At 44.4% G+C, this 21,634-nt stretch overlaps 1 protein-coding gene across 9 annotated transcripts in view; it reads left to right on the top strand.

Moving 5' to 3' along the window:
• Window positions 1-21,634, top strand: part of hoxb3a (homeobox B3a) — a 48,996-nt gene that overhangs the window by 25,528 nt on the left and 1,834 nt on the right. For 6 of the 9 annotated variants that reach the window (XM_019257039.2, XM_019257036.2, XM_019257037.2 and 3 more), the window contains 2 exons: window positions 7,376-8,091; window positions 11,780-15,714. In XM_019257039.2, coding sequence (XP_019112584.1) covers window positions 7,497-8,091; window positions 11,780-12,645 — 1,461 coding nt within the window. In that variant the 5' untranslated portion in view covers window positions 7,376-7,496 and the 3' untranslated portion in view covers window positions 12,646-15,714. Of the gene's footprint in view, window positions 1-3,571; window positions 4,128-6,476; window positions 6,782-7,375; window positions 8,092-11,779; window positions 15,715-21,634 lie in introns of those variants that run through there. The other 3 variants (XM_019257038.2, XM_027285258.1, XM_027285257.1) reach the window with 3 other exon arrangements.

Here is a 21,634-nt window from a genome sequence, read left to right as displayed (position 1 = left end):
TGATTAAAAAGAAAAAATGAATGGCAACTTGAGGGGAATTTCCTGTGCTTTGATGCTGGATTCTTAAATTAAATTAAATTAAAAATATCCAAAATATGTAAAAAAAACAAAAACAAAAAACAAAAAAAAAACAACAAAAACAAAATTTTAAAAAAGAGCAGTGATGAGCTCATTTTAAAGGCAAAAACGACATAAAAGATTGTGCGTAATGCACACAGGAAATCTGGCATAGCACATTTTATGATTATTATTGTTATTGTTGTTGTTGTCGTTGTTCTGAAGGCTACTTTTGCATTTCGATGTCATCATGACTGTATGAGCTCACATGATGTTAAATTCATGTGTTAATTGTATAAAGATGTTGGTGATTTTATTACTTTATTAACAGAACATTTAGTTGATTTATTTAATTTAAACAGCCTGATATGTGCAGGAAGGTGCAGCCCAGTGCATGCAGAATATGAGCATTTATATATATGTGTGTGTGTGTGTGTGTATGCGCAATATAGGCTAATGTAATGACGCGTGCTGTAATGTAATATAATGCAGAGGTGTGAAGGGCAGTGTGATGGCCGCGGGCAGCAGGAAGCAGATCCAGGGTCAGTTCATCATTTGATAAGACAGTTATTAAAACAGCACTCTGTAATGAGCCTGATGCTAACAGTGGCAGTAATAACAGAAGCAACGAGAGCATCGCGTCAAAACACGTCATTTTCACCCAGGAACAAATATTACAAATAATAATTCCACATATTTTACACATTTTCAGCAGATCAGAACATCAAACTGCGGCCAGATTATGATTTTAAATCCTGTAGTAGGAGGGAATTCCTTTGTGTCATCCTCTGTGGCCTACATGTCTGAAGTCCTGAGAGGGGGGAGAGAAGGGGGGAAAAAAATGGAGAGAGGATTTCCATGGCTCCACAAGGCGCAGAGTTTCAGTTGTGAAACCCAATATCCGTGACTCAATCCGAAACACGGAGCCGCCGATGCGCGTCTGCCATCCAAAGAAAATAAAGAAGCAGCGGCGTGCTTTTACAAGCCACCACGTCAATGTAATCTCCACACACTGTTGCTCAGTGAAAAAAAAAAAAGAAGAAGACAGAGACACACAAAAAAAAAATGCTGATTGGTGAGTTTGGTTAATGAGTGATGAGCTCCTTTTCTGAATCATTCAGTCCGCACAAAAGCTCGTTTGAAGGGGAAAAAAAGTTGCAGACGGACACATTTCAGACTCCCACCTTCCACCTACACGGAGCTCATCCTCTCATTCCAGCAGCCCACAGCGAATGCTATCTGTTTTAAAGTTGGGCTGTTTACACACACGCACTCTCTCTCTCTCTCTCTCTTTCACACACACACACACACACACACACACACACGCTGCTGGGTGCGAGAAAACTCATAAATCTTACGTAGCCATAAACGACAGGGGTAGCGTCCTGAATAATAAAAATAGAGGAAAGTGGGAGAGATAGCTCTAGAGACACAGGGAGAGAGAGAGGGAGGGAGAGAGAGTGTAGGTGTGTGAGTGGTGGGGGCTGAAGGAGGAGGAGGAGGAGGGTGGAGGGGGGTATGAAAACATTATAAGACACCTTCATATTTTCATTTCTATTTCGGTCCCACCTCTCTGCGTCTCTGTTCTTCTGGGTTTTCTTGTCACTCCTTTCAGCCTCTTTTAGCCTCTTTCTTTAAATGTTGCTGCACTTTTTGCTTCCTGCCTGTCCCTCTGTCTCTCTCTCCGTCCCTCTGTCTGTCTTACAGCCAGAAACACAGACCAGAACTCAAACATCTTGTTCTCTCTTTTAAAAAAAGAAGCAACTACAGAGTTTAAACCTCCTCCTAGTCTCTGCTCACAGATGATGAGTTCTCCTCTCAGTGTGTTTCTGTTTGTATGCTTCAGTCTCCTCCATCTTCCTTCCTTTTCTTTCTTTCTTCCTTCCTTTTCTTTTCTTTTTTTTATTTACCTTTTTTTTCTGTGCATATGCAGCAGCAAGGGGGAGAGACGAGGTGTTGAAATGTTAACAATACAGACCAAGTGTCTAGTTTCTACTTGGAGACATGGAATGAGTAGAGAGAGGAAAGAGAGAGAGAGAGAGAGAGAGGAGAGGAGGGGGCTCTTTGTAAAAACAATGATTTCAAAAAGGAAAAAAAAAAAATCTCATTTCCTGGAAAAGTAGGCAGAGCGGGAAAAAAGAAATGGAGCAAGAGAGACAGTGTTCTCATGTTGGCTGTGAAGTGTCACCACATGTTGGCAAATGAATCCACTAGATTGGCACAAACAGGTGAATGGTAGACATCTCATCTCCTTATCAGCTGTGGCTATAACACACTTTCTGTGTTTATTTATATATATATATATATATATATATATATATTTATATAGATTATATATATATATATATATATAATGAGTAGTGATCTAACTGGGGTCTAAAGTTTGTAATAATAAAAAATATCAAGATATTTGCCTTAAATAACATTAATTTCAGTAAAAGGCCTCTTTAGTCTAAAACATGTTAGAATAATGTTCTTAGATTATAATACAGCTTTTTATATACTACCATTATTTATTTGTTGTATTTGGCTTTAATCATTGTTAGATTTAAAAAAAAAAAATAATATAATTTACGTCCACAGCTAAGTAAACCCTCTAAATAACAAAACAAGAGCTTCTGACCTCCTGCTCTCTGATTGGCTGATTGTGTGAGGCTGTTATCTCTTCTGTTATATCATATCTAACACTTAGCTCGGCACATTTAGCCTCAGCTAACTTTGGCCTTCTAATTAAAGAACAGCAGGCACGAGCTGTTTGAAAAAACATTTTTTAATATAAATTAAGCGTGAGACAACAAGTTTTTATTTATTTATTTATTTTTTAATGCATAGAAGTAGTTTGAAAGGTCACGTGGTGTACACAGCCAGTGGCGGGCTGCGCGTTGATGTAAACAGAACAAGTCTTCAGTGTTGTTGTCGGTGAGATTAGCATAATATGTGAGTGACCGCTGAGCTGTTTGATGGGGGAATCAGCGCGAGTCAATCCCCGTTATTTCCTCCGTTACACCCCGCGGTGAACCGGCGCGACACACGGTCTTGTTGTCAACAACATAGGATAACCACCAGCAGCAGCAAACACAAACTACTACTACTACAATAGGCTGTCAGTGCTACGTGCTGCGGCTGGCCGTATGGACGCCAGCTCCCCACAACCTATAGCCTTCCAGAGAGCGGAGCGAGGCGGGAGAACAGACCCAAGACAAGAGAGGAAGACGCGGAGGAGAGAGGCAGGAGACCCGGGGAGACGGAGAGAGGGGACTAAAAAATAAAAAAAAGAAGAAGAAGGATTAAGAACAACCGGAAAATGAGAGGGGGGTGACATTTTGTGTCGGAGCCCGCCCTCTGAAACGGACTGACGGACGGTGGCTGTGTGAGGCTGGGAAAAAAGAAAGAATATTTGAGGCCATTGTTATCAGGCGGCAGCGGTGCAAGCAGCGCTGGTGCTGGGGGCGGAGGGTGGAGGTGGTGGTGGCGGAGGAGGGGGGCGGGTGTCGGTGGGGGGGGGGGGGGGGGGGGGGAGCAGGCAGCAGGCAGGCTCCCGGTAAAGCTCGTTCAGCTCGTGCGCTAGCTAGCCTGCCTGTAGCCTGTACCAAAAAGCCCGTCGGTTAATTCCGCCCGTGTGTCGAGCCCCCCCAAAAAAACCGACGCGCCTCCGAGCCCTTCCAGCTCGCACTCTCCCGGTCCTCTCTCATCCGCCGGGCCGTTCATGCCACACGGTGTCCGGTCCACCACCCTCGCGCAGCCCGGTGTGCCGCTGCCGCTGCCGCCGCCGCAGGCTCCAGGAGGTGTTGTTGTGGTCGTGGTCGTGAGCAGCCGTGCTAGTCTCGAGAAAGCACCGGAGGAGCAGCGGGTTTGCGGAGAGAAGAAGAGAGGAGGAGGCGGAGGAGGAGGAGGAGGAGGAGGGAAAAAAAACGGGAGAGAAAACGAGCGGATTCGTTATTTATTTAATTATTTATGAGTGTTATTGATTACCCAGTGAACGTGTGTGAGGACTAAAAAAAAAAAAAACTGTGATGCGGTGTTGCTGGGTCCGTGCCGGACTGGACCGGGACCGCCGGTGCTAAGGAAAGGTAAGGAGCATCACCGGCAGGCAGGCAGGCAGGCAGGCAGGCAGGCAGGCAGGCAGGCAGGCCAGCCGGTAATGCGTGAGCTCAACAACAAACCCGAGAAATACAGAGTGTGTTTGTTCGCTGTGCAGTTTGTGGCTGGCTCAGTGATTTATGGCCCGTATGACTTCAATCCCGGTTCAAGAAGAGTTCACAATGCTTTAAGCTGCCGTAGCTATACCCGCCTGCAAGCAGCCCCCCTTCTCCTTCTTCTTCTTCTTCTTCTCTCGGCCTTCCATCTCTGTCTTTTCTCTTTCTCTCTCTTTCTTTTTTTTGTGTGTGTGTGTGTCATCTCATTTCTTCTCCTCCTCTGTCCATGCCTCGTCCTCACTTACAGCTATTTATTTACAAAGCGATGGCCGACATTTGTCTGCTCAGTTATGGATGATCCACATCACCCTGCATGCCGCTTCTTCTTCTATTTTTATTTTATTTAATTTCTGCTCCTTTCCTTCCGTTGTTTATTATTTTAATAATCTCTGACATTTATTTTAAATCCTGACTCGGGTTCACTATTTGCTGATTAATTTTTTTTTAGCCTAAAATCGGAGGCCATAATCACAGCAACAATAGCTCTGATCAGGCCAATCCTTTATTGTTTCTGGGCTCGGCTCCATATAATTGTCCCCCTCCTCCTTGTCTCTCTCTCTCTCTATCTCTCTCTCTTTCTCTCTCTGTCTGTTAATGGGATAAGGAATACGTGGATTGTCCAAGTTAATGCATTCTCTCTCTCTGTCCCTCTGCCTGCATAGCTCTTCATGGCAGGCGCCATTTGTAATTTTATATCCCAGGATAAAACACAGACACTGGACACCAAGGCCGACCTCTCTCCCTCTCTCCCTCTCTCTCCCTCTCTCTCTGTGTCTGTTGTTTTTGTTTGGGTGGCTGTTTCTCTGTCAGTGTAAGTGGATTATTCAGGGAGGCGTCTAGTAAAGTTGGTGATTGTATTAAGCTGTAGCCCTACAAGCCAGGGGCAGAGACATTACGTGTCCCGTTTAATGGCGAAACAGCGATATGATTTAATAACATATTCCTCCTACACTCACTGCCACGGCCTCTCTCTCTCTCCCTCTCTCTTCCTCACCCCCCTTCCTTCTCTTTCTCTCTCTCTCTCTCTCTCTCTCCTTGGGACTATTCCTCAGAGTAAATAATTAGGATTCCAGCTTGTCTACTAGAAAGATAAATGGCTGACATGTGTGACGTGCTGAGAGCTGGAGCAGGGCTGGACTGTCTGATCACCCACCACCCCCCAAAAAAGAAAAGAAAGAAGAATAGTATTAATAATATTTTTAAAAAAACGAATTCTACTATTTTACCACAATTATACCCACCCAAAATATTCTCATTTGAATTGATTGTTCATCATGCTCACATTCTCTTTTTGCTTTTTCTCCCTGTTTAATAATAATAATAATAATAATAATAATAATAATAATAATAATAATAATAATAATAATAGTAATGAAGGCCTACTCTGCTCCTGCCTCCCAACTAATACACAACATATACATGCATCCAAAATATCACAGCCACATGTTAGGACAAATGTAATTGATGTGATTTATTTCGATTGGATCCTTTTTAGCTCGTGCTGTTCTCGCTTTCCTTCAAAATAAAAGTCGGTCAACAGGCCGACAAACACTTTAATGACACTTTAATGGCCGCGTGTCGGGAGTGAAATACAAGCTGAAAGTTTAGAGTGAGTCTGTGTGTGCTGACAGAGCTCTCCTCTCTCCTCTCTCCTCTCTCTCCCCCGTTAAACATTTTATCTCACGGAGGAAGGAGGAATGAATGCCAGGTGCTCTCCGGCTCCTGACAAGCCGGCCTCTCTCTGTCTCTCTCCCCGGCCACAGGGCCACCCCAGCGGTGAGCGCGCACAGATAGATAGGGAGTCTGTAGGGGCTTTTTTTTTTTCTTCTCCTGCTTCTTCCTCTCTTTATCCCTGAAGGGGCCATGATAGAGCACTCTGACCAGGCGACCCTAATGAATCACTGACTCGTGAAGCTTCTTCCTGGGAATCTATCTATCTATCTATCTATCTATCTATCTATCTATCTATCTATCTATCTATCTATCTATCTATCTATCTATCTATCTATTACTTGTATTTGTTTTGTATTTTATATTAACCAAATCGAATCATCCGGATAATTTCTACATAGTTAAATCTGATTATGTCCATAAAATCCAAAAATAACATTTTTAAAAATATGATTATCTTTATCCTTTTACATATTTTATATGCATCGATAATGACGTTTTTTTTTTCTTTGTTTAGAAAATTAAAAAAATAAAAATAAAAGTGTTCATTCCCGCCACGTTTCTCTGACCTGTTAAAAAAAAATAAATCAAAACAAATGTGCTGTGATGCAAGAAGTAGCCGGTTATTCAGCACCGATGATCGCTTCCGGAGATATGAGTGAGCTAACAGACGAGCAGACGGAATACAGTAAATCATGTGTGTGAGGCGGAGGCTGACAGAAATAGGCTACCTACATCAGTCACAAAGGAAAATATATATACACACACACACAGATACACACACACAGGCCACATTCAGCGCCGCCATTACACAACAAAATGTCACGTTGAGCCTGAAGAGCAGCAGACACGATGGGGTAATGCTTTATTACGAGAACAGCAACTTTTACATTGAACCAATCGAATTAGTTTAAAAAATACATGTTTATAGTTTCAAAGAACAATTCAAATATTTAAGTTCATTTTATTCTTTTTTTTTCCAGAGGTAAGCCTTTGATTAATTGCTAAAAATTAAAATAATTAATTAATACGAACTAATAATTCTACAACTACCATTTACAAAACAGATAAGCTACTATGTTACCTAATAATAATATACCTAATAATAATAATAATAATAATAATAATAATAATAATAATAATAATGTTTGTGTCTTAAAGTGACGTTTCCATGGAAATCTAACATTAATAAGTGTATGCGTCTTTGCATGTGTGTGTGTGTGTGTGAGAGAGAGCGAGTAGATGGATCGCTGCCCTCCTGGTGCCCCCTCCACCAGAGCATCTGCAGGCTGTGCACTGGGCTCGGAGGGGAGGGAGGGAGGGAGTGAGTGAGGGAGGGGGGGGGTGAGAAAAGAAAAGCAGTGGTTTCTATTCATGTCATGCTGCCTTTCATTGCAGGAAGATGGATTTATCTCTCTTATTTCTTTATTCTGCCTCTCCTAACCTTTTAGGTCAGATTGCAGGGGACCGTTGGAGAGACACCGTCACGTGACCCCCGGTACCAAATGGTCTTCCGGCAGTGGCTCTCAACAAGGACCGGAGCACAAGAAGACGCCGCCACTTCTCTCAGAAATGCAGAAGACAACATACTACGACAACTCCTCGACGCTTTTCGGTGGCTACTCGTCCTACCAGGTGCAGGGGGCGGCAGCAGCGGCAGCAGCAGCCGCCAACGGCTTTGGGGGCTACGATGCCCCGGTCCCAGTGTCCCACCACCAGCCGGCCTTCCAGTCGGCGACCCATCTGGATGTGGATTCGTACCAGCGCTCTGCCTGCTCTTTACAGTCACTGGGCAGTAACAGCAGCCACCAGCAGCAGCAGCAGCAGCTAGCCAAGACCAAGGAGCTGAATGGCAGCTGCATGCGGCCCAGCCTGCCGCCTGAGCACCACCCCGGCTCCCAGGTGTCCCCTCCACTGCCCCCCAACCCCAGCAACGGTAATAACGGGGCTCAGCAGCCGGGTGGCAGTGCTGGGGCCTCCTCAGTCTCTAAATCAGGCCCCAATAAGTCGTCTAATTCTTCCTCCTCCATATCGTCCTCCACATCATCCTCCTCCTCCTCACTGCCCCCCAACCCGACCCTGGCCAAGCAGATCTTTCCCTGGATGAAAGAGAGTCGGCAGGCGACCAAGCAGAAAAACTGTTCACCCAGCAACAACTCTGGCAATGGTGTGTTGGATTACACCTGTCTCTGTCTCTCTGTCTGTCTTTTCTTTGACCCCCCTCCCTCACCCGACCCTCCTCCACTCCTCTAGCACCACAGAAACAACATGGCTTTGCAGAATAACTAGCTCTTCCTCCCACACCAGTCCTCTTCCTCATTACTCCGCTCCTTTCCTATTTCTCTCTTCTTTCCTCATTAGCATCTTTGTTCCTATTATCTCCTGCTTCCCATCACCGCTATCCCTCTTTCCTCATGTCTCTTATCGCCATCCTCTTTCAGGCCTCAGATCCCCAGAGGATTTAAAGGGGTTTCTCAGACTATTATGGCAAAACAGGTTTGCACAGGCGCCGGTTCAGACAGGGAAATGACCACAGGCAACCCGTCAGGCTGGTTATTATTTATCTGTAGCTGCTGGATTAGTCTGCTCTGATCCAGGGTAATATCTAATATTGCTTTGAGAGATCTAAAATCAAAATCTTGTTATAAGTTATTTGACTTGAGTCTTTTGACCGACTCAAACAATAATAAATAGTAATATTTCAGAGGCATGGACACATATTCCTGCAAACCTGATGAGTTCTTTAAAAAAATCTGATTTAAATTCATATTTTTAATGTCAGAAAATCCACATATGCATCGGAAAATATGACGTGTACGATGACTCGTAGACGTTTGGACCCATGCCTTAAAATAGACATTTCTATTTTAGAGTCTGATGAAGATCACTGTTATTTTTATTGTTGTTGTCAGGAGGCGGTTAGCTCAGTTTAATCCCTCTGCATTGTTTCTTGGTGAACGTCAGTCAGGTCGCAATGACTTTCGGGAAACTTATGATCACAATGAGGTTGCCATGTTTGGTACCATCGTGTCTGTACATGTGTAGCAACCAGTGTTACCGTTAGGGATGCTGTACAGAAGTAGTTTATGGATGGATACAGTACACTATCTTAAACAGAGGGTAATCATACTATTGAAACAAGCTGACAACAGTTTGGTGATGTCACAGGAGAAAAGTAGAACAGAGAGATGTTTGGAGTTCAAGGTGTCAAATTTTAAGCAAAAAAGACCTAAAAAAAAGTTGGACTCATTAGAGAAAGCTCCGTGGTCATTTGTCTGTAAGCTGACTGTCTTATCGGTGACAGTCATGGGTTCATTACAGTAACAGTACAGTCAGTTATAGGACAGTCTGGTTCGCCAGCTGCAGCCCACAAACCTGCAGCCTGCACCGCCTCCTTCATTCATTTACTTTCTCCTCCTCCTCCTGTCTTTCTTGCCCTCCACCCTCTGGTTATTATTCGCCCTCCATCCGGTTTCTCTCCTTTTGCCACCTCCTTGGGAAACCCACTGCAGGGAGGAAGATATTAACAGGATGAATTTAAACGTCATGTACGATAACAGATGAACAGATTTTTAGAGAGTGGGAGAATGACGAGCGAGATGTTTGGAAGGGAAGATATTAACAGGTGGAAGGAGGAAAAGAACACAACAGGATGATGAATTTGAATATCATCTGCATGTGTGATAACAGACAGACAGATATGTTATTTGAATTGGTAGTTATCAATGAGAGAAAATGCGTTCCGCCGTAATGAATTTGAGGCTCATATTCGAAAAGCTTTCAGCTGACTGGGTCTGGAGTTGAGAAGAGATTAGACTGATGAAAATTTAAAAACAATCATTCGGAGAATGTCAGCGCTCTGAGAGACCGATGATGTGAAGGTTACCTCTCTCATCGCAGAAATAAACACTAGAGTCAACAGTTTATACTGTTGAGAGAGATACAATTATGGAGAGATAGGATCTCCGTGCTTGCTTTGAACTGCACTGCATCAGCAGGCGTGCGCTTAGACACATCCTGACGTACTCCCAGAGAGAGATGGAAGAGGCACTGTAGTCCGCCGCGACTGTTTAGCGTGGAATAAACATGGAGATGGAAAAAGACACTAGGCCAGAGCTAGCAAAGTATCATCTGCGCCTGGTTAAGTTAGCCTACTTATTTGCTTCTTGAGTGCAAAATCCCAAGTCTTGTCACACCAGGCATGCCCGCTGTGGAAAGATGAAAGACAAAAGCAGGTTATTTTTTTATATATATATAGCTTTGTCATTATAATAATGTTGTATTCAGCAAAGTAACAGCTGAGGTCTGGAAATGTAGCAAGAAATACCAAAACTCGTGTTAGGTTTTGGTATTAAGAAAAGAAAACAGAGGCAAGCAGTAAAATTATTCAAATTAAACTTCCTTCAGAGTTTAGAGACCAACGTCCTGCTTCAACTTTGATCGACTTCAAACTCACAAGTTACTTCCATTTCCTGTGCAGAAATGGGATTACCTAACCCTAACCCTAAACCAGCTAAAACTAATCATCCCACCATAGTATTCAGCTGTTGAGAGGTGTTGATTCAACTCTACAAGTTGTTTCTGGCATATATCCACCCTCACTCATATAAATAGGCTGGTTATAATATTAGTAACACGATGCACCATAATTCAGCAGCTCTCTAAAACAGTTATAATGAAAACTAAACATCAGAGCCTCCATGAAGGATTTACTGCAGGTCTGTTGTGTTAGACTGCATTAGTGGGAGCTATAAACTGGCACCACAGTGTGGATAAACTGTTTACATCCTGTCTGATCGTGCAACCACTCGCTCACCCATGTGTCCTGGTTTTACTGATGTTCCCAGATTACTTTGAGGCTTTGGAGAGAACAGTGTTATCATAAGCGATAGAGCTAAGAAAATGAACCCTAAGGTTGTCTAAACTTTATGTTTTCAGCCTTCGCACTGTGGTGGCAGCACTGCTTAAGACTCGCAGCTTTCTTCTTTCTAACTCAGGCTGCCTATGATAATGAATTTTAAATCTTATTTTCCGATATCATCTTATTCCTTCATTAGAATAAAAGTGCCCGCCTAACCCTGTAGACTACCTGAGTCAGATAGCCAACTCTCGTTCACGTAAACATCTTCTAAAGCAGTGACAGCAGCAGGTTCAAGGCCATCAGACAAAATGATTAACCTCCTGCTGAGAGTAACATATACACTGCTATTTTGAGTTAAAATATTTACAGTCATCACTCACACCCAGGAAGATTGATGCACCAGGTAACAGGTTTCCACTGGTCATGGAATCCCTTCCAGCTCAGTTAGGAGTCGGTGCAGCTATCACATAAATGTAGTCAGATCTTTGACTTTTCTTAGCGAGCGCGGATCAGCCTCGGTTCCTGCTGTAGCCCTTGTGCTGCAGCTGCCGTTGCTGTGGGGGGTTTGTCTTTCCAGTCAAGATGCAATTTAGCTGCCCTCGGCCAGCACCGGGGCCTCCGTCTCTTAATAACTGCCACTGTTATGAAGTGTTGACAACTAATATCAAGGGATAATTCAGCCTGCATGCCTGGACCCCCCTCTGGTTTATTAAGAACATGAATGCTTTCAATTTCCACCAGCATGCAGCTTGATTGTGTTTTATTCTCTCTTCCTCTCTGGCTCTCTCAATTTTCAATTCATCATCTTTTTACCTCTTTGTGTCATTTTCTCCTCCCTTTTTTTGGATTTCCACTCTTTTCTTCTTCTTTTTTTATATCTTTCTCAGACTTTCACCCTCTTCACTTTCAAGGTTTTTTTTCTTGTTTCTTAGAATTCTTTTTCTTCTTTCTCTGTTTGTCTCCCTTTGCCTAATGTTTCCTTCTCTCTCCTCAGCGTCAGGAGGAGCAGAGAGCGGCAGCAGTGGGGAGAAGAGTCCTACCGGCGGGTCGTCGGCGTCATCTAAGCGGGCTCGTACGGCGTACACCAGCGCCCAGCTGGTTGAGCTGGAGAAGGAGTTCCACTTCAACCGGTACCTGTGCCGGCCTCGTCGGGTGGAGATGGCCAACCTGCTCAACCTGTCCGAACGCCAGATCAAGATCTGGTTTCAGAACCGACGCATGAAGTACAAGAAGGACCAGAAGTCCAAGGGTCTGAGCTCCAGCTCTGGAGGGCCCTCGCCGACTGGCTCCCCACCCCTGACCATGCAGTCTTCCGCCAGCTTCCTCAACTCAATGCACCCCATGGGAGGGGGAGGAGGGGGGTCAGGCTACGACGTCCCATCTCCACCATCTTTCGGCAAGCCCCACCAGGGAGTGTCTTACTCCATGTCCACTGCCTACTCCAATGTCCCAATGAAGGGCTGCCCTCCCCAACAGAAGTATGGTACCCCAGACCCGGACTACGGCGACCCCCATCCTCACCACAGCCTAGTGCAGGCTAACAGCGCTGGCTATGGGACTCCCACCAACATGCAGGCCAGTCCAGTCTACGTGGGGGGTGGCAGCTATGTGGAACCCATGCCCGGCTCGGGGCCCTCTATGTACGGGCTAAACCACCTCGGCCCCACGCCACCCCACCACCAAACCATGGACTACAATGGCGCGGGGCCTATGTCGGCCGCCAACCAGCACCACGTGGGCGGAGGGGGACCCCCGGGTCCCTGTGACCCGCCCACACACCCAACGTACACCGAGCTGTCGGCGCACCACACCTCGACTCAGGGCAGAATCCAGGAAGCACCCAAGCTCACTCACCTGTAGCAGGTTTGGAACAAAAAAAAAATGACAACGTAGGAAATAGTGAAGACGACACAGAACAACTAACACAACGCGACTCATTAACAGACTAACTAACACGCGGGGACTCTACTGCTGCAATGGGACGGCAGGAGAGACACAACGAGACAGAGCGGAGACGTCCGGTGGTTTGTCCCGTGCTCTATAGCCACAAAGGGGAACAATCAGTGTTTGGTGTTGTCCGGCCCCACCTTGTTTCAACTGCCTTCATCAATAGCTCCATCAAGTCTGATTAGAGCTTTCACTGTTACCTTGAGAGTGCAGTTAATTTAATTTAAAAGGCTGCTCCTGTTATCAAGTAGCAGCAACGGTCCCTAAACAATTCATGTTGCCAAAAGACTCAGTGAAAGGCTCATCTCTGCCCTGTAGAAGTACTGACACCGAGAGTTGCCAAAAAAGAAACTCCAAGGATTTTTTTTAAAGCTGGGACCAAACTTGCTACTCTAAAACCACACGTCCTCAAACAGGACATAAAAAACCCAAACCTTTAAACTACTTTACAACGAATTACCATTTTAACTCCCCATGAAGAAAACTGCTTACTTCAACTTACGCATTCAAAACAGCTTAAGCACACTAACAGTGATCTTGTCACTTTAGAGCTCTTTTGTCATCCATGCTCACGTGATTAACGCGATCCTTTTAAGACCAATTTACACTCTGCATCGAGTGTATTTCTGTCCCGGGGCAGTGAAGCATATTGTAGGCGTGGGAGACGAGGTGTACAAGTCAGTTGTCTCCCACGTCCTCTCCCCGGGGACAAAGAATGTCAGGAAGCTCATCTCGTGGCACCGGTGCAGAGACGTATCGGCAGCTGCGTGGCATAACAGGATCTGTGGTGAGCGCCATTGTTTTGTTGTACTGCACGGTCAATCTGCAACGTGTGGACTTCTGGATTCAGACGAAAATCATTGAAATAATTGCAGAATTAGTATTTACAAGGGACAAAAGTCTCCCTCCACTTTTTCCAAACAATCTTTGTGTGGGTGGAGCAAATTGAGCTCAGCTAACATGTTGTAAAAGAGCCCATAATATCTCTCTTAGAGCTAGTACGCGGTTTAAAATTGTACTTTGATAATAACCCCCCCCCCCCCCCCCTCCCCTTCCCCAAGACACACACATATACAAACAGCTCTCCCGCCTGGTAAATGAAATAGTTGAGATTTTAATGGGCAGTTAACGAGGTGGTTAGATTTATGATGCTGAGCTCTCTCCCCCTCCAGGCAACACATGTTGTTGTCAGCCAAGCTGAGCTATGTGGAGGCCTCTGCCTCTCCATCAGCTAGAGAGAGAGAGAGAAAGAGGGAGAGAGAGCAGAAATATATGGCTGGAGCTGGCAGCACTCGTCTTCCTCTCGTTCCCCTCGTTCCAAGAAGCACATAAAAACCACTGGACGCTCTCCCCTTCGCTGTCTCTTTCTGCCTCGTGCTGTACCCGTCTCTGTCCTGTCCAGACTGAATCACTACTAACCCCCCTCTGTCCTCCTGTCTGTGGCAGCAGCACATGGCTTCTGAAGGAGGCGAAATCTCTCACAATCCGCCACAGACCGCCCCCCCCTTCTCCCACCCCAACACACACATCCATCACCACACATGCACTCAGCACCCCTTCCCCATCACTCTATAACAGGGTCTAAGAAGCTAACGGGCTCAAACGGCTAAACTAGCTCCCATAGACACACATCCGTGCTAAGCTACATTAGCCAATCACTCACACATACACACACGCCGCACACATGCACACACACACACACACACACACACACCAATGCTAAGCTAGCTTCCTTTCGTTGACACATCCACAGCCGGGTTACAGCCAGCTGTTGACATCTTCAAACAAACACATGAGAGGACACGGAAGAGACATTTTTAATGTTCTTATTTTAGCACATCATCGACACAGGGTAATAATAAGAGTGGAGAACACTATTTATTTATGTTTGGGTAAGTCATTGCCCTCCTCTCTCTCTCTCTCTCTCTCTCTCTCTCTCTCTCTCTCTCTCTCTCTCTCTCTCTCTCTCTCTCTTTGGAAGGGTTCACTTACATTAGCGGACACCAATGCTAAAAGTCCACATTTTATATTGTTTTTTTTGTTTTGTTCTCACATATCTTGACTTTTAAACGTGGATACAGGGTATATATTTGAACAAAAATGCATGTCCCGGAAATCTGAGCTGATGTGTGACACACATTTTTTTGAAAACAGCCGGGTTTATTTGTCTGAACCGTCAGTGAGGGGAGTGCGGGTCAACACACACATGCACACACACACACACACGAGACCCTCACAGCCAGTGTTTAAACCTGAAAACAAGCTGTCTGCGTGTGTGTGTGTTTGACCCTCCACTTCCCGTTACACTTTTCTGGAAATAAACCTGTAGTGTGTTTTTTAAAAGTGCAGATTTACACAAAGGCTTTTTTCACATCTGGGCATCATTGTTGCACTTAGAGTTTACATTTTGATGGTTAAAGGAAAAAAAAAATAATAATAATAATAAAATCTTATTTTGAAGACGGAAGGCCCTCCAATCAAAGCGTCTTTCGCCAATGTGTGTTCAAGTGAACATTCATATATAAATATTTATTTGTTATAGCCAGTTTAAAAAGACTTTCTGTTTTGTATTATTATTATTTATCCTTCATGTATTTATATCGAGAAAAAATACTGTACTTTTTTAGTATTTACCTGTTATGAAAGAAAAAAAAAACAACGTTGTGTTTCTTCTTGTCCATTGTACTGAAGTTACATTTTTTAGTTATTGTATTTTAGAAGAAAATAAGTAGTTTTTATGTTCCTATAATGACCCTTGTACATAAATGTCTTGGCTTGTACAGGGAAAACCGCAAGGGTGGGGATTGGTGACCCATCCGTGCATAGTTGGAAAATTTAGACAAACTATTAGCTGGAAAAAAGAACGAGTCTTTTTTGGAGAAAAACAACTTCTTTCTTTGTCCTTTGTAGCTCCTTTTTCTTTCATTGTTGAGAGAGTTGTCTGTCGAACAATTCTTTAATAAAATGTTATGTTATTCAGAACTATCGTCGGTTTTTTATGATCATCAGGGGACCGATTGTATTGACTGTCGGGACAACATGCAAACAACACTTGGCGCTGCTGGGCTCCTCGTGGCTGCCAGCTGTGGCAAAAAATTAATCTGAAAATATGCAAATAACTGCACAACAGACTTTTAAAGTAAGCTCTTTATGGATGGAAGTTTTCAACAGACTAAACTCTAGAATCAGCTGATCTCAATGATAGTCTAAATCCTTTCAAAGTAAAACAACTGTTGAAATCTTGCACATTTCACTCTGCACAGATGTGTTGTGATGTGTGTGTGTAACCGTTCTCGGGGATCATGTACATATTGTACCATCCTGTGATGGTCCGAGGATACATAACCTTCTTCGTGAATCTCAGATCTGGTGTTGTCTGGTGTGACTTCTTTCAAACAGCATGTCTCTGGTTGAGTGATGACCTGGCGCTGATGCCAGGATTGAATATCAGGTCAATACCTCGGGCTAAAAAGCTTGGCATCACTGTCAGAAAACTTTCCCAATAATGAAATCCGAAGCGTGGAGCCACATGTAACATGTCAGGAATAAAAAGACAAAACATCTTTAACCTTTAGAAAAACCTCAGGTCTGCTTCGAGTCTTGCTTCACGTTTTACAGACTGGACAGGAGGAGGACGGTGCTTACTTGGTTGTTTTTCTTTTTCTGGTGACTGATATATGAGATGCTATAATATCAGATGCTGGGCTGCATCCAAGTCTGAGAACTATTCCTGTACTAAAACCTGACACCTGTTGCTGCTTGGTTTGTTTTGGGTTTTTTAGAAACGTCTCTCCAACAGTTTGGAGGTGGTTTTGTCAGTCAGCTCCTAACTGTTGATCTGTAACTGTCAAAAAAAAACAAAAAACTAGCCAGACTGGTCTTGATATTTATACTCTAAATCACAGCGTTGCGTTTGACACGTTATATCACACACGTGATTATTCTCTCTGATGCTGATGAAACTGCACAGGAGTCCATTTCTCTGCAACAATAACCGTTTTGCTCACTTTCAGCATGGTGTTTTGGAGCAGCTACACTGAAAACGGTGAGCTGAAGGCTGAAAGAGTTGTGGTTGAAAAGTTCTGGGGGAAAAAAATATAGTGAATGGACCTTTTGAGATAGAATTTGAAGTATGAGTTGGATTCTTGTGACCAATTTCTGGCCCCCCCAAAAGCAAAGCTCAAGCCTCATCAGACAGTCCAGCAGATGGTTGCAGTTATCACCTCCCTTGACAGATGTCTTGGAGTGCGACCATGCAGAAGCATGGGAGAGAATTTTGACGATTTACAGACTGTTATTTTTTTTTTTCTGGATTAACTGTCTCTTAATGACTTAATTCCATTTCCACTCTTGTGAGGAGCAAAATGGCTCCACCTTTCCCAACAAATAGGAGACCTAAGATGAGTCACGTGTGACCCACATTAGAGTAAGAAAGTGCTGCTCAGACATCTCAGCTTTCTTTTCTCTGTTTTTCCACACAAACACTCAGATCCCCCCTCTCTCTCTCCCTCTCTCTCTCTCTCTCTCTCTCTCCTCTCCTCTTTCTCTCTCTCTCCCCTATTTCCCAAGCCACGCGCTTGTGCTCAGAGGCCTGAGGGCAGCATAAAACTTAGGACATAAATCAGGCTCCCATAAATAGGCCGTATACTCCCTTTACATCTCGTTGGACAACAGACAATAAAACACCAATAGCAGAGATTGGGACTAATTTTATTGCCTCATAAAAGCAGACGGAGAGCTCGGCTCGGCTTCAAACAAACAGTCATACAGCAGACTGTGAGGGCTCACACACACCGAGCTCCAAATATTAGAACTGCTATTCAATAAGGTCACATTGTTACATATAAGGACAGAAGCTATCTGCCAGATGTGCCTGGATTTATCATACAGCAGCTGTCAAATCGTATAAGTCTATACTGACTACACTAATAATAAATATAATAATAAATTAATTATTATTATTATTATTATTATAATTGTTCTAACTTTACTAATAACTAACAGAATGAGAGACAACAATTTATGAACTTTTTGCATCTGAATTTTTTTCTTTTCTTTCTTTCCTGTATCATAAACAGGGCAATCTCAAATATTAATAATAGTTAGTTAATATTAGTAATTACACTTAAAATTACCTAGTTTACAGGAATAAAAGGAACTGATTTACCCATTATTATGAGTAAACCCCCAAATAAAGAAACGGATTGCTGGATAACATCAAATTCAAATTAAATAAATGAGATAAGATGATAGAAAATACAATAAAAAAGTCACAAATCCTCATCTTCTGTCGACCAATCCACGCTTCCCATATGATGACTAGCATGAAACAACACCCTCTTCTTCTCCCCAAAAACGCACACAAAAAAATCCCAATAAATTGTCGCAATTTTACAAAAGTTTTCCAAAAAAAATCGTGACAAAGTAAAAAAAATAATAATAAAAACGAGGAGGAGAAAGCCGGTGTTATTGTGTTGGAGCTCAGTCAGCGTTTTGTGTCTGCTCTGTTTGGGCTTGCACATGGTGTGTGTATGGGTGTGTATATAATGTGTGTGGGTGTGTCGGCCTACTCCTGCGTGCGCTTTCTCCTGCGCTCAATGGCTCAAACTCCCACACACATTTCTGCTTTTTCTTCTCTGCTTTTTTTTTTTCTCAGAGCCATGGGGGTGAAGCCAAATGGCATGGGAAAGAGACAAAATCTGAGGAGTGTGTGTAGTGTGTGAGAGAGAGAGTGAGCTAAATATCTATTTGTCCTCTGTGATTGTGTTCTTCACAAATAAAATAAAAAACTCCGTAGGATATGCGCGTATTTTCTGTGCGTAAAAGCTGCGTAAAAACACTAAAATCATGGCGACTATAAGGAGCTAAAGGGAAGGACACTGGAGCTTTTTCTTGTTATTAGGAGAGAGAAGGGCTGCTGTCAGCTCTTTGCAGGCAGAGAAAGATTGATCAACCGCACTCTTTTTTTTCCACTCGGGGCCCTCCCAAATATCCTCTCTGCTAAACTCCTGATCTTTATAAAAATCTACATGTGCGCCCTGTTGAGTCTGAAGCCACTCAGCACACTCCACTTACTACTTAGCAGCCATATAACTGCTGCTGTGTTATTATTGTTATATTAGAGGAACAGGAGGCCTGAGCTTACTCCTACTTTTTTTTTTTCCCCTGCACGGAGCGACCTCGCTATGAACTCTCTCTCTCTCTCTCTCTCTCTCTCTCTCTCTCTCTCCTCTCTCCTCTCTCTCCGCTCTCTGCGTAAACACACCGGAACATTTTTAACACACACATCACACTAGGGTTGAGAGAGCTGTGGCAGAAGAATTTTTGGAGCCTGGATGCAGACACTATCTTATATTTAGACTTAAAAAACAAAACAAAAACACACACCCACACACAAAAAGCAGCTACATGTGTATTAATACAAAAAAAATGTGCACTTACACACCAACACACGCTCCCCCTCTCTGCCCTCTCTAAGTTCTCTTGTCCTCATCCTGCTTCATCTTCACTACCGCTGAGGAAAATCTCTTCACATCCTCTCCTCCTGAGCTGCTGCGCCATCTAAAACCCCTCCAAGTTTCCTGTGTCTAAGCTAGTGGGGGGGATTTCTCAGCCTCTGTCACACTTTATAAGATAATGAGCTGAGTGCTGTAAACAGTAGGCATTCTTTTTTCTTTTTTTTTTTCTTTCTTTCTCTGTGTGAAGGGCCATATGTAAACGGTGCTGGCCAGCTCCGTTCACCTATGTTAGCCGTCATTACATCACCCCAAGAGAGGACCAAAAAAAAAAAAAAAAAAAATGTCCAGAGATGCTCTATTGTTTGTGCGTTACCACACCGGGCCGGGGGATGCGCCCGACCCGCCGCCCACCGGCGCACATGCGACCGGCCGCTTTCCCGTTTTCCCCCCCTTTCTTTTCACCCCCCACTCCCTCCACAGGTCTGACCCCCCCGTTAGACAAAACAATAGCGAGCTATCCTGTCATATAAGCCCTCTTTGCCACAGCATTTGCTGGAAAAAAAAAAAATAATAAGCTGCTTCCACACGCCATCGCCGCCGCCAGGCCCGGCTCTCCGATTGGCTGGTTTGGATCACATGACAGAATTGGCTGCAATTTCGCCCATAGTTCTTCAGTTTAGCCTACCAAGGTCCCATACCGCTAGTAATATCACCAATATACACAATTATTATAAGCCAACCATTTACGCCATTGCGGTCGGGAGCCTACATGCTCGTGCGTTTTTTCATTTCGTTTTCTTTTTTTTCAGAAGCCATATTGTTTTCTGTGTGCGTGTGCGAGCGTGCGCGTGTGTATGTGTTTTGTGTTTTTTTTTTTATTTTAGGGGAAGGGATTGTTCGGGGGGTCTCGCCGTTGAGGGTGAAACCGGTCGAGGGAGCTATGAATTTTGAATTTGAGAGGGAGATCGGTTTTAAAACAGCCAGCCGTCCCTAGCAGAGTGCCTGACGTCCTTCCCCGCCGCCCTGGAGTCATTTCAAACTTCATCAACGAGTCGCAGTAATTCCGCCTCCCTTGAGCACACACTCCCCAGCCTCAGCCCCGCACACCAGCCAGCCGAGACCGACTGCTAGGACCACAGAACCGGAGAACCTCCGCCGCCACTAATGGCCTCCAGACGCACCACCGAGCAGCCAGCAGCCCTGTCCCCCCGGTCAGGCCCTGCCACGCTACGGCAAGCCGGCCGACCGCTGGCCCACGAGTTCCCCTGGATGAAGGAGAAGAAGTCATCAAAGAATGCCCCAACCTGGAGCAGCTCCAGCGGTGGAGGTTCCATCATCCCCCCGGCCTCGTCCTCCCCATCACCGACCGCCTCCGGGTACGCATCGGCGGGCATCGAGTCGCCCACAGGTCGGTATGCTGATGCGGGAGCCACTTGTGTGTGTGTGTGACTGTGCATGTGTGTGTGTGAGTGTGCATGTGTAAGTGTGGTGGGAGTGTGAGGGCTGTGCAGCCTGTGCTTTTATTTTCTGTCCGTCTTCATTTCATTTCCACTTTAGAGATAACTCACCATGCATACACACAGCATGGATGTGGTTACATGACATTGTTTTTTTCCCCTCCTAACGTGTGAGTGTGTGTGTGTTTGTGTGTGCAGTGCTGTGATGCTGTGTCAACAGGGAAGCCATATCTAGACCACTGCATTTATGCGGCAGTGCTGTGCCACTACTCTTCCATCGTGCATTTTAAATATTAACACACATCATGTGTCATTTATTTAGGATGGAAATATAGAACTGGAGCTCACTCTGAGTGTCACACACACACACCCACACACATCCTGAGCACCACTGTCCAAATGTGGAATTATTTATCGCGCGTAAAGACGCACAGAGGGAGATTTTTTTTGTGTGTCTCCATGCAGCCTGCAGGTGATTTCTGCTGCAGTTGTATCATTCTGTTCATTTGGGTGGTGTGATTTGAAATCAGCGCTGGCAGCAACAGCAGTGGTAGCATCACCCTGTGTTATATATCATAACACAACTGAGATGGTAGCCATATTGGATGGAGGATGGAGATAGGTAGGAAATAAATGGCGACGAGCAAAATATGTTAGGGGTGGGGGGTTGGGGAGTATAAGCTACATCCACACACAGGATACACACTGCACACAATCTCATTTTCTCTTTTCTGCACAACAACCCTCTGTTTGTTTTATTTTTTCTCTCCATCCTCTTCCTCATCAAACAACAAAAATCCACCATTTAAAAAAAAAAAAATAATAAAATCTTCCTTCCTCGCCCCAGTTTCCTGTCTTTTTTCCTCCCCTCATCTGATCCATGAAGCCATTCTCAGTTGTAGTCATGCCTCTGACAGACACCGCCACATCGATTCACGCCGACATTCCCACATTTCCCCGCACATTTCCTCCCATGCCGTGATATAA

The sequence above is a fragment of the Larimichthys crocea genome, chromosome XII (genome assembly GCF_000972845.2).
Source record: "Larimichthys crocea isolate SSNF chromosome XII, L_crocea_2.0, whole genome shotgun sequence".
Lineage (NCBI taxonomy): Eukaryota > Metazoa > Chordata > Actinopteri > Sciaenidae > Larimichthys > Larimichthys crocea.
Note: the sequence above shows the minus strand (reverse complement) of the source record. Positions and strands in the feature narration are given on the sequence as shown.